This window comes from Rana temporaria, chromosome 2 (genome assembly GCF_905171775.1).
Source record: "Rana temporaria chromosome 2, aRanTem1.1, whole genome shotgun sequence".
Lineage (NCBI taxonomy): Eukaryota > Metazoa > Chordata > Amphibia > Anura > Ranidae > Rana > Rana temporaria.
In genome coordinates this window covers 271,481,298-271,495,353 of record NC_053490.1, presented here as the reverse complement: position 1 = coordinate 271,495,353, position 14,056 = coordinate 271,481,298, and the positions used below count along the sequence as shown (strand labels likewise).

General features: G+C 44.0%; 1 protein-coding gene across 1 annotated transcript in view; it reads left to right on the top strand.

The window, feature by feature from the left end:
- The window catches only part of PPT1 (palmitoyl-protein thioesterase 1), a 38,094-nt gene extending 24,339 nt beyond the window's left edge, over window positions 1-13,755 (top strand). Inside the window, exons 4-9 of the mRNA XM_040336974.1 lie at window positions 565-635; window positions 6,827-6,929; window positions 7,054-7,144; window positions 10,522-10,620; window positions 10,813-10,884; window positions 13,382-13,755. Of these exons, the coding sequence (XP_040192908.1) occupies window positions 565-635; window positions 6,827-6,929; window positions 7,054-7,144; window positions 10,522-10,620; window positions 10,813-10,884; window positions 13,382-13,504 (559 nt within the window). The 3' untranslated portion in view covers window positions 13,505-13,755. The remainder of the gene's footprint in view (window positions 1-564; window positions 636-6,826; window positions 6,930-7,053; window positions 7,145-10,521; window positions 10,621-10,812; window positions 10,885-13,381) is intronic.
- Window positions 13,756-14,056: the final 301 nt, after the last annotated feature.

Genomic DNA, 14,056 nt, shown 5'->3' with positions numbered 1-14,056 from the left:
GCTAAACTTACAGAATGTTTGTGCAGGCTACTGGCTTCACGAGGAGTTTGTGCCTGTGTACATTCCCTGCCCCTCGGCTCTCATATAGAGATGTGTAGAGCAGAGAGTGCTGTCACTTGTAAATACAGAAGCAGCACTTCTGTATTTACAAGTGACAGTAGTGGGCAGCCAACAAGTGGTGGAACTCTGGTGAGCAGCAGCACAGGCTCAATTAGCAGCTGCTTTGAGCCTCCTCCCCCCCCCCCTCCCACAATGGCAGCTGCCCTATTTGCCCTGCATTAAAGACGAACCTGATTGTGTGAAAACAGATGTGAAAAGTATGTTCACTTGTGTTTCCAGGAACTCTAATGCTTTATATCTGGCTCTTTGTACAAGTATCCACATGGCCTAAATACTGAAAGGCAATGCCATTTTTTATAAATCATTATTAGTATGACACTGATCAGTATAGCTATAGTTGTACCAAGAAATAACAATTGGACCCATACAATTGCAATTGGTTTCCTAACGGCACATGCTGTACATTTCACCTTCAGGTGACAGAACATTCTGTATATATTGCAGGAGGGCTGTTGCCCAGAGATGTCCCTCACCTCCTATGAAGAATCTCATTTCAGTTGGAGGACAGCATCAAGGTACATTTTTCCACTTTTATTCGTGCCTCAAATACAAGAAACAGTTGTAACCATTTTTATTTTTTTTTATTTTTAAAGGAAGGACTAACCATTTTTTAATCGTACATCACAGGGCACTAAATATTCATGGCTACTTGGGTTACGTGGCCACCTCCATGTGCATGGACACAGGCCAAAAAAAAGGCATAACCCCTCCCAGTTCAGCTAAGCCTCAGTTTCTGGCTAGTGTCTGTGGGTGATGGGTGTGCCTGCCCTGTGCCCTACCTGGTCTTTCCTCTTTAAACATTTACTAATAATTTACCAGGTAGATGTTCGCATTTCCAGGGACACCAGTTTTGGGCAAAAGGTCTTTAGTGGGGTTCCCCCATTCTGTTTTAGGCATGCTGGCCTTGTTGCTGTGTTGCCCAACCCTCCTGTTCAGTAGTTTGGGACATACCAAGTAGTCATAAATATGAATTGCCCTGTGTCTTTGATGTACAAAAACTAAAAATTTTTTTATTTATTTATCCGTAAAATCGTTTTCTTGGAGTACATCACAGGACGCAGGGATGGTTTCCTTCTTGTATCTGTCTTCCTCATTGCTTGCTACAAAACTGAGGTGTAGCTGAGCTGGAAGAGAGCGATGCCTGACCTGGGAATCCTTCCTCTTTTTGTTATTTTTATTTATCAGTTTTTTTTTTTTTTTTTGGCCAGTGTCCTGAAGGTGGCAGCATAACCCTAGTAGTCGTGAACATAAAGGGCCAGATCCACGTACCCGAGCGCATTGTTGTGTGCGGCGTAGCGTACCTCTGATGCACTACGCCTCCGTAACTTACAGCGTAATTTCCTGATCCTAAAAGAATTTGCGGCGTAGTGTAACTTTGGCGGCGTAAGGGTGCACAATTCAAATGGATGTGATGGGGGCGTGTTTTATGCAAATACGTCTTGACCCGACGTAAATTACGTTTTTTTTCCTTTTTAACGGCGCATGGGGTATCGTGGGGGTATCCCAGTGCGCATGCTCGACATTAACCTGCAACAAGCCGTGACGTTACGACGTGAACGTCATTTTAAAGCCCTATTCGCGAACGATGTAAAAAATTCAAAATTCGACGTGGGAACGACGACCATACTTAACATAGGATACGCCTCATATAGCAGGGGTAACTATACGCCGAAAAAAGCCTTATGGAAACGACGTAAAAAAATGCGCCGGACGGACGGACGGACGTACGTTCGTGGATCGCCGTATCTAGATAATTTGCATACTCGATGCGGAAATCGATGGAAACTCCACCTAGCGGCCAGTGTAAATATGCAACTTGGATCCGATGGCGTACTAAGACGTACGCCAGTCGGATCTAGCACAGCTTCAGGCGTATCTTGTTTTGTGGATACAAAACAAAGATACGCCAGAGCAAACTAGAAGTTACGCGGCGTATCAATAGATACGCCAGCGTAACTTCTTTGTGGATCTGCCCCAAAGTGTCCTGTGATGTACTTCAAGAAAATAATTTTATAGGTAAACCTAAAATCAACAGCTTTATCAAAATTCCTTATACACATACGGTATCTAGTTTGTTTATTAAATTAGGCAGTGTAAATTGCATTTTCTCCCTAACCTAGCCAATCAGGATTCATTTCATAACTGACCATAACCTTACAATTTTATTAAGGCCCTTTGCACGTCGTGATTTCACTCTTGCACTACTGCATTAAAAATAATTGCTAGTGCTTGCTTGCCAATGTAATAAAAATCTCAAAACTTTAGTGGTAGGAAGAAATCGTATAATAACGTAAAGCGCTGCGCAAACTGTTGGTACTATATAAAACCTGTATAATAATAATCGAGGCTACTTTCTTGCCTTATAAAAACCTGACAATTCAACCCCTTTCACTGAGGCAGTTTTCAGACATTTTAGCGCTGGAAATAGTGCCTGAAAACCGCCTCTTATTCATTACAATGGGTGCTTTCACACTCTGGCGGTGTGCTTGCGGGATGTTAGAAAAAGATCTGCAAGCAGCATCTTTGGGCCGGGTTGGGAGTGCTATAAATGGCACTCCCAAAATGCCCCTGCCCATTGAAATGAATCCGCAGCGCTTCCAAAACACTTTGAAAGCGCTGCTAAAGCACCACAAAAACGTGTGAATGGGATCTTATATACAGTGTCTTACAAAAGTGAGTACACCCCTCACATTTTTGTAAATATTTTATTATATCTTTTCATGTGACAACTTTGCAATTATACTTTGCTACAATGTAAAGTAGTGAGGGTAGAGCTTGTAATACAGTGTACATTTGCTGTCCTCTCAAAATAACTCAACACACATCCATTATGTCTAAACCGCTGGCAACAAAAGTGAGTACACCCCTAAGTGAAAATGTCCAAATTATGCCCAATTAGCCATTTTGCCTCCCGGTGTCATGTGACTTGTTAGTGTTACAAGGTCTCAGGTGTGAATAAGGGGCAGGTGTGTTAAATTTTGTATTATCGCTCTCACTCTCTCATACTGGTCCCTGCAAGTTCAACATGGCACCCTATGGGCAAGAACTCTCTAAGGGTCTGAAAAAAAGAATTGTTGCTGTACATAAAGATGGCCTAGGCTATAAGAAGATTGCCAAGACCCGGAAACTGAGCTGCAGCACGGTGGCAAAGACCATACAGTGGTTTAACAGGACAGGTTCCACTCAGAACAGACCTCGCCATGGTCGAGCAAAGAAGTTGAGTGCACGTGCTCAGCGTCATATCCAGAGGTTGTCTTTGGGAAATAGATGTAGGAGTGCTACCAGAATTGCTGCAGAAGTTGAAGGAGTGGTGGTGGGGGGGGGGGTTAGCCTGTCGGTGCTCAGACCATACGACGCATACTGCATCAAATTGGTCTGCATGTCTGTTGTCCCAGAAGGAAGCCTCTTCTAAAGATGATGCACAAGAAAGCCTGCAAACAGTTTTCTGAAGACAAGTAGACTAAGGACATGATTGCACGAACCATGTCCTGTGGTCTGATAAGACCAAGATAAACTTATTTGGTTCAGATGGTGTCAAGTGTGTGTGTGTGTGGCAGCAACCAGATGAGGAGTACAAAAATAAGTGTGTCTTGCCTACAGTCAAGCATGGTGATGGGAGTGTCATGGTCTGGGACTGCATGAGTGCTGCCGGGACTGGGGAGCTAGAGTTTATTGAGGGAACCACGAATGCCAACATATACTGTGACATACTGAAGCACAGCATGATCCCCTCCCCCCTCCTTTCGGCGACTGGGCCGCAGGGCAGTTTTTCAACATAACGACCCCAAACATACCTCTAGGATGACAACTGTCTTGTTAAAGAAGCTGAGCATAAAAGTGATGGACTGGCCAAGCATGTCTCCAGACCCAGAGGCGTTGCTAGGGGGGTGCGGGGGGTGCAGTCCGCACCCGGGTGACACCCGCTAGAGGGGTGACACCATCCCGACATTAAGGATTTTTAAGAAAAAAAAAAATTTTTTTTTTGATTTTTTTTTTTTTGCCGACATGCCCAGCGCGTGTGTGTGTCTTCCTCCACTCCCCTACAGAGCCAGCCACCTGCGAGCGGCGAGCCTCATCAGAGCTCAGCCTGTGCCTGTCACACTGAACTGTGTGATGATGTGACGTCAGTCATATCATCACACAGTACTTTCAGTTTCTCCGCGCGGGCGGCGCGGCTCAACTTCTGCACGTGTGACCTGCTGCCTTGATGCCCACATCAGTCCTCGCTCTGTCTCCAGAATCGGGCGCAGCATAGAAACAGGTACGTGTCCACTGCCGACCGCGGCATAATAACAACAGGTGCGGGGGTGTCAATCGCCGGCCGCGGCAGGCATAATAGGAACAGGTGCGGGGCGGTGAGGGGACGCGCGCGGGTATCCACTGTGTGCCACCAGTGAGAAGAATGTCTCACCCCCCACCCCCTCTCTCTCTGTCACACCCCCTCCCTTTCTGTCACACCCCCTCCATCTCTGTCACACCCCCTTCCTCTGTCACCCCCCTCTCTGTCACCCCCTCACCCCCTCCCTTTCTGTCACCCCCTCTGTCACACCCCACCCCCTCCATCTCTGTCTTACCCCCACCCCCTCCCTTTCTGTCACCCCCCTCTCTGTCTCACCCAACCCCCTCCATCTCTGTCAGACCCCCACCCCCTCCATCTCTGTCTTACCCCCCCTCCCTCTCTGTCTTACCCCCCCTCCCTCTCTGTCACCCCCCTCTCTGTCTCACCCCACCCCCTCCATCTCTGTCACACCCCCACCATCTCTGTCTTACCCCCCCCTCCATCTCTGTCACACCCCCACCATCTCTGTCTTACCCCCCCCTCCATCTCTGTCACACCCCCACCATCTCTGTCTTACCTCCACCCCCTCCATCTCTGTCTTACCCCCACCCCCTCCACCTCTGTCTCACCCCACCCCCTCCACCTCTGTCTCACCCCACCCCCTCCACCTCTGTCTCACCCCACCCCCTCCATCTCTGTCTCACCCCACCCCCTCCATCTCTGTCTCACCCCACCCCCTCCATCTCTGTCTCACCCCACCCCCTCCATCTCTGTCTCACCCCACCCCCTCCATCTCTGTCTCACCCCACCCCCTCACCTGCACTCTGTACCCACCTGCACCCCCCTGCATCTACCACCCACCTGCACTGTGCACCCATCCCTCTGTACCCCCCTGCACCCCCTTCACCCACCACCCACCTGCATCTTCCACCCACCTGCACTGTGCACCCATCCCTCTGTACCCTCTGCACCCACCATTCACCTGCATCTACCACCCACCTGCACTGTGCACCCATCCCTCTGTACCCCCTGCACCCACCACCCACCTGCACTCTGTACCCACCTGCACCCACCACCCACCTGCATCTACCACCCACCTGCACTGTGCACCCATCCCTCTGTACCCCCCCTGCACCCACCTGCATCTACCACCCACCTGCACTGTGCACCCAACCCTCTGTACCCACCTGCATTCTTCACCCTGCACCCTGAACCCACCTGCACCCTGAACCCACCTGCACTCTGTACCCACCTGCACCCACTTGCACCCTGAACCCACCACCCACCTGCACTCTGTACCCACCTGCACCCACTTGCACCCTGAACCCACCACCCACCTGCACTGTGCACCCATCCCTCTGTACCCCCTGCACCCACCTGCATTCTTCACCCTGCACCCTCTACCCACCTGCACCCTGAACCCACCTGCACCCTGCACTCTGTACCCACCTGCACTCTGTACCCACCTGGACTCTGTACCCACCTGCACCCACCACCCACCTGCATCTACCACCCACCTGCACTGTGTACCTATCCCTCTGTACCCCCTGCACCCACCACCCACCTGCATCTACCACCCACTTGCACTGTGCACCCATCCCTCTGTACCCCCCTGCACATTCTTATCCTACACCCAGTTGCTGTGGCACGCTCACCCCCCCCACCCCCTACTTTGGGGGAAGGTGTGGTGCAAGGTTGAATTCCTGCACCTTTTCCCTGAGAAGAATGCCCTGGGTGAGACTATCAATTAGCACTGCGGCAGGCTGGGGGACGACGGCATGAGAGGCGCATAATGCCCTACTGCCTATCCTGCTGGGGGGGGGTGACATCATGTTTAACCGCCCCGGGTGACACCAACCCTAGTGACGCCACTGTCCAGACCTAAACCCTATTGAGCATCTGTGGAGCATCCTCAAATGGAAGGTGGAGGAGCACAAGGTCTCGAACATCCACCAGCTCAGTGATGTCGCCATGGAGGAGTGGAAGAGGACTCCAGTGGCAACCTGTGAAGCTCTGGTGAACTCCATGCCCAAGAGGGTTAAGGCAGTGCTGGAAAATAATGGGCCACACAAAATATTGACACTTTGGGCCCAATTTGGACATTTTTACTTAGGGGTGTACTCGCTTTTGTTGCCAGCAGTTTAGAAATTAATGGGTGTGCGTTGATTTATTTTTATCTATATGAAAGATGTGGTGTTTTTTATTTATTTTTTGTTAAATTGATGTTACTATCTGATTGCAGGCACCATAATACTCATAGGTCTGTTTTTTTTTTTTTTCCACAAGAAATTCTCATAGGTCTGTTTAAACATACTCCGTTTTGAGATAAAGTTATTGCCGTTGTATTGATCAGAAGAAGGGATATCCATGCTAGGAGATGTCAAATTGATCCATGCTTTATTAATCCATGTTTTATTTGATATTTAGGGGTTTTTGGCTTCCCTCGGTGTCCTGGAGAAAGCTCACGTTTGTGTGACTGGATCAGAAAGGCTTTGAATGCTGGTGCTTACACCAAGGCCATTCAGGAACAGTGAGTATAAGCAAATGTATGGTGATGCAGTAAAGAAACCCCATTGTGTATATTTTAATGTAAAGTCTATGGGTTGTTGGCAGTAGAATAATCTTGTGCCTTGGATTCTGTTTTCTTTAATTAGTCTGGTGCAAGCAGAGTATTGGCATGATCCACTTAATGAAGAGGAATACAGAAACGGCAGCATTTTCCTGGCAGATATCAATCAGGAGCGGGTACGTTTTTAAAAGGCTGCGTTCTCAAACATACTGTTCTATAGTGTAAAACAATGTGATTTATACTTTTTGGTTGTAAAGCCTAAACATTTTTACCTTAATGCATTCCTTGCATTAAGGTAAAAAATGTTTAGGCATCAGAATCTTTTTATAGCCTTTTGTACACATGTATTGTTAGATGTGATGGCAAATGAAATGCAACTTGACAAAGTCCAACTCCAGAAAATATTTTGTTTTTATTTAAAGCTGGGGTAAGGTTAGATCTTTTGTCAGAATGTATTGCAGTACATTCAAAGGTAAGTGTTTTCAAAGAACTAGGATCTGGGGCACCTATGGCTCATGAACTCATTCAAGGACCAGTTCAGTTTCACACTTTTTGAAGGCATACATATGTCTTTCTGCTCATGAACCACCCCCAGCTTGTGCAGTCCACGGCAACCCTTATATGCAACCCTGTGCAGTGTGGGGCAACCCCGATATGCAGCTTGTGCAGTGCTCTGCAATCCCTATATGCAGCTTGTGCAGTACACGCCAACCCTTATATGCAGGGGGTTGCATAGGGCATGGTCAAGCTGTGCTGTGTGTGTGTGTGTCTATGGACGTGCACAGCCTGGCTTTTGGTAGTGCGCCTGGATGGGTGATCCCAAAGCACAGGACTGTGCTGTAGGCACCAGAAGGAAGAAGGAGCAGACAGCACCAGCAGAGGACTTCCAGAAGCAAGGAGTTGCTTGTTGCACAGGGCAGGTAAGTATGACATTTTTTTGTTATTTTAGCAAAAAAAATAAAAAATAACCTTTACAATCACTTTAAAGTGTTAGCTGGCGTTTGGATTTAAAAGCCAAGTTCACCTTTTGTATAACTACAATTCCAAAAATTTGTGACGCTGTGTAAAATCTACATAAACACAGAATGCAGTGATTTGTAAATCTCATAAACCATAAATCTCATAAATTGTATTCACAACAGAAAATAGAAAACATATACTTTGTTTAACCACTTTAGCCCCGGAAGAATTGGCTGCTCAATGACCAGGCTGTATTTGATCACCTCTGCGGTTTATTTTTTGCGCTATAAACAAAAAACCGACAAATTTTGAAAAAAAAACACTGTCTTTTAATTTTGCTATAATAAATATCCCAAATTTAAAAAAAAAAAATGTCTGCAGTTTAGGTCGATTTATGTATTCTTCTTCATTATTTTGATTAAAAAAATAGCAAAAAGGGTATATTGATTGGTTTACACAAAAGTTAAAGCGTCTACCAAATAGGGGATAGATTTATGGCATTTTTAATATATATATATATATATATATATTTGTTTTTACTAGTAATGGCGATGATGAGTGATTTCCTTATTTATTTATTTATTTATTTATGCGGGACTGCGATATTACGGCGGACAGATCGGACACTTTTGATACATTTTTGGGACCAGTGACAATTGTACAGTGTTCAGTACTATAAAAATGCACTGATTTACTGTATAAAGGACACTGGCAGGGAAGGGGTTAACTGTGCTCCCTAGTGTGTTTTCTAACGGGGGGGGGGGGGGTGGGGCTGACTAGTTCTCGCTCTGTCACGAGCGAACCCGGGTGGCCGACGGTCATCGCGCCATCTGGGCACTCGCTCCAGCGGTGAGCCGCGGGGGCGTGCGCCCTCTAGTGGTCAAAAGGTGAAGCGAAGTAAGGTAAAAGTCGTTTCGCCCAGGGGAGCCAACCTGCCACAGGACAACTGCAGTGGCTGGTCGGGAAGGGGTTAAACTGAGAAAAAAATAAGACAATTTTGAAATGGATGGCAGCAGCACATTTCAAAAAAGATGGGACAGGTTAACAAAAAGCTTGCAAAGTAAGTTGTATGAACAAGGAAGAGCTGGAAGAACATTTTGCAACTTATTGGGTTAATTGGCAACTGGTCAGTAAGTCTGGATTCACACCTAATGCAGTTTTAGTGCTTTTTTGCATTTTGCAGATTTGCTCTACAGTCCATTTAACATGTTTTCCTATGGAACACTTTCTGTAGTACAAATCTGCGAAATGCAAAAAGCACTAAAAAAGCTTGGTTGTGAATCCAGCCCTAGGCACAGTTAATACATTATACAATTTTCCTTTAGATTTAACAAAACCATATAATATGAGGTCAAAGCTAAACCCGTTAAATTGTTATACAATCAGGCAGGCCCTTGCACTACATAGTTGAAGGCAAATCTAAAGTAAATTCCCATCTTTCTTTAGAGCCTTTGCCTCTTTCTGAAAGTCTAGTCCCTTTTTTGTGAACCTGGATAGATCCTGGAAAGGTGTATGGTTTCTCATTCCACCATCTCTAGATTCCTCAGGCAGATCATCCCGCACACTCCCGACTGGGATCTACCCTTCCCTGTTAAGGAGCAATCTGCTAGATCTGTAAGTGTTTCTTGGGCTTTTTTTTATTAAACAGCTTTGCAAGGCAGCCACCCGGTTCTCTTTACTTGTTCTCTAAGATCTACCAGGTTGGCTTTGAAGCCTCACAATGCCATCGTTGGGCATAAGGTCTTTCAGGTGGCTCTTTGAGCTGCAGGCAGTTCGTAGTTCTCTATTTTATTTTATTTTTTTGGACCTGTTGGCGTTTGTTAGCTCTGTTCTCCACTTCCTCAATTTGGACTGTTTTAGGTGTTCCAAAGGTTTTAAGACCTCTTATGCCCTTAAAATAGGATTTTTGTACAGTTGAATTATACTTTTCTTAGAATCTACTGAGGGGCATGGATCTCGCCCATCTGTATTCATGCTATTAGTACTTCGTCGCTACAAAACTCAGGCATGCTGGTAGTAAGAAGGATTAGCCTTGGCTGGCCTATAGTTTTATTGCTTACCATTGTTCAATCCTCCCATGGGCAGAAGTATACTCGAACATGAGAGACTTCCTCTATCTCTCAATGGACTGACTGCAAGAAAGGGACATTACGGCCAATACGAAAATCCTACTTTGGCTTTAGATATACTTTCTAAAGTGATTTTACTCTTAGGAGTTAAATAGGCACTTACTGATCAGGAAGAGATTGCTACACCTTTAAATGCACTTCAAATGAGTGTTGGTCAGATTTTTTTGTTTTGTTGTTATATGAAACTGCCATTAATAGAGAGACAATGTCATTAGTGCCTCTGATCTTATTTATTTAAAGTTGATGTCTGTGAATAGGTGATTTCTTCTCACTTTTATACATGCAATACCAAAACAAGAAATCAAGAAATTGGTGTTACTGGTATGAGAAGGCACAGAAAACATTGAAATTAACTTGGAGGTTTTAACTTTTTCCCATTTTAACTAATAAACTTTTTATTTAGGTTACTTTATACTTTTCTAATGACTATTGCTGCCTTATGAGCTTTAACGTGTTTGTTTTAGGGTATAAATGAAAGTTACAAGCAAAATCTTCAAGCTCTGAATAAGTTTGTCATGGTGAAATTCCTCAGAGATTCCATGGTGGAGCCTTCTGACTCGGAGGTTAGAATATCTTCCTAACTAATGTATGCGTTACTCTTGTTTTTAGCTATTATTTATTTTAGGTACCGTCAATTTACACAGCGCTTTACATTTTACATTCACATCAGCTATTAGTGATTAGGTTTAAAACAGCCATTCGTATTATACGCTAACCATTTTCTTTTGATGATTTTTTTTTTATAATTTCTCTAGTGGTTTGGATTCTACAAGCCTGGACAAGACAAAGAGACCATCACATTGCAAGAAAGCTCCTTGTATTCTGAGGTAACAATGGCACAAACCTACATATGTGATTTTTATGAAGCCCCCCCCCCCCCCCCCCCATATTTTCGGACTTGTCCACAGTTGTGCACATCTGTGCAATCGGGTGTGGTGTGTTTTAAAGTGGTTGTACACCCACTTTTACCTGCAGGTAAGCCTATATTAAGGCTTACCTGTAGGTGCTGGAATATCTCCTAAACTCTCCACGATTTAGGAGATATTTACAATAAAACCATCCGCCGATGTCTAAGGCACATGTGCACTTTAGAAAGGGCAGATCGTGCCATTTCTAAAGGGGTCATGCTGTGACTAGCGGCTCCGGCATGCATGCGACTCCGGCCAGTCACAGAGCCGGAGTTCGCGGCCCCGGAAGGAAGAATGGTGAAGATGAAGGCTTGCTGCCAGTGGGGACAGCGATGACATTGCAGGCTTCGGTTTCAGGTAAGTGACACATAATGGTCTACAAAGCAATGCACAGTAGCCCATTACGCTTTGCCTTTGCAAAGGAAAAAAGAGGAAGTAAAACCCATCAATTTGCTTTTACATCATGGCTTCTGCTCGGTCCACTAGAGCAGTGGTTCTCAACTCCTGTCCTCAGGACCAACTAACAGGTCAGGTTTGCAAGATAACTGAAATACATCACAGGTGATATCATTTACTGCTCAGTTATTGCAGTATTTTTTCTAGTCTGCATCTCCCCAAGGTAATACTTAAAATCTGGCCTGTTAGTGGATCCTGAGGACAGGAGTTGAGAACCACTGCACTAGAAAAATGCAATCTACAAAGCAACTTGCTCTTGTGTTAGATGCTCTCAAACATGTGTGACCTTGAAAATGAGATCGTGTTTCGGAAATATGGAGGTTTCTTCTGCTTTCAGTACAGTGGCAACTTTTATTTATGTTTTTCCTTCCACCAAGACCTCGTTAACCAATGGCAAATACATATTAAAACTACTGGGAATTTAATTCTTTCTTCCAAGCTAAGAATTGGGTTGAACTCTATTAATTGTTTTCTTGGCAAATGGCGTTGCACTGTGAGCCTTGGAAAGATTCCCAATATTGCCTAAGGCCAGTTATTGTAATGGGCAACTTTTTGTTATGAAATGTTCTGTGCTTTGTAAAGTTGTTTTACAAGCTCCAGACAAAGCACTTACAAAATGACACAGTTGGAGAACAGAATGTTTTGCAAAGCTGAACATATACATTACACGCCTGACTGTCCAATGTCAGTATAATCTATGTTGGAACTGAAAAAAAATATGCATTGGTAGCCCTGCTGGTTGGTGGCTCTAAGGAAGATTGTACAGCCAAACAAAACTGCCAGGCCTTATTCTCATGAGCTTCAGCCAGGATCCTAATATCAACACTACTTCTTGAAGAGAACAAAAAAAAAAAAAATATATATATATATATATATATATATATATAGTGTGTGTGTAATATATATATAATTAGTGTACGTCGGTTGAGCACTGATTAAAGACAAAGTTCCCTTCCCTCTAGCTATGTTCTTGCCATGTTTTGCTGTCTCTGCCGCTTTGTAACTAACAGAGCAGATGGTGGTGGGGGGGAGGAATTCAGTCACCACCTGTGCCATCCCTAGATAGTGCTTTTATGTTTGTGCCTTATATTCTCCATGAGGTGGTGCTATAATCCTGTGGTCACTATTAATGTACTGGGCAGTGTCATTCAATGATTGATTGCAGATAAAGGGATTTTAATGGTAAGGCTGAGCTTGGGCGTGTTGGGAACCCACACGTGCAGAGCCCGCTAGGAAGTCGGCGCTGCGCTAATGACAAGCAGTGTGACATTTCCCGATCTCTGCAGCCATGGGATCAGGAAAATGTTTTGCTGCCTGCGATTAGCACAACGCAGGGCCGACTTGCTGGTGGGCTCTGCAAGTGCAAGCCCAAGCCCATCCTTAATGATGAGTACAAAACAAAAATCCCATTTTAATAAACAGTAGAGCAAATATGTGACATTAGAAAACAAAACTACCACCTATTTATTCTACAGGGTCTTTGCTTTCAAAAAATGTTTTAAGTGTGTTTTTCATGTAGTTTATTTTTTTTTGTTGTTGTTGTATGTTTATCTACAATTAACAAGGAGCTGAATGGTATTTTAAAACCTTCAACAAAGCATGCTGTACCCACAGATCTTTTACAATATGAGGTCTATGCAAATTATCATTATTGTGTTCTCCCACCATTTCTGATAGCCTAGGATTTATTTAAATTATTAATATAACTTGTTTTATATTTTTTTAGTGAAAAGATATAGGACAACTAATCGCTTAAATTATAGCTTTTTTGTATTGTCCATAACCCCACCAGGTACAGCGTTTTTGGCCATTTTTATGTGGAATTTTTTTTATATTTTGTGGGCATGTACTAGGAGTAGTATGTATGTGTGTTGTATTGCTGTTTTAAAGAGTAGCCTGATACATTTTTGTTGTATGTATGTAATGACAAAAAAAAATCTTTTGTATTCTATATTTGTAGGATCGCTTGGGTTTGAGAGAGATGGATAAAGCTGGAAAGCTAGTATTCTTGGCTGCAGACGGTGACCACCTCCAGTTTTCTGAGGAATGGTTCAATGAGAAAATTGTGCCCTTCCTTCACTAATACGTGTGTGTTGTGTTTTTTTTTTTATTTGCTGTAGCTCGATTCGTAGAAAAAAAACAGGCATTCCTGACAAATTGCACTGGAATAACATGCATTATAGCTTGAACCTAGAGCTGCACGATTAGTTGTTAAAAAAAAAAAAAAAAAAGCTATTCGATTCATCCCCCCTCACCATTTCTATGCAGCATTTACACGATTCATTCATGTAAGTGCAGAAACGTTCTCTAATCGCTCAGAGCTGTCAAAAAAAAAACCGGCAAATGTCTATCACCATTGCCAGCTATAAACAAAATATCCTTTACTTCTTTTAGATCAAGGAATGAACTTTGGTCTGTAAATGAGGTCAGTTTAACCACTTAAAGACTAAACCTTTTTTTGACACTTGTTGCTTACAAGTTTAAAATCTGTATTTTCTGCTAGAAAATTACTTGGAACCTCCAAACATATTTTTATATATATATATATAATATATATACAAATAACAGAGACCCTAGAAAATAAAATGGCGGTTGTTGCAATATTTTATGTCGCACTGTATTTGCGCCGCGGTCT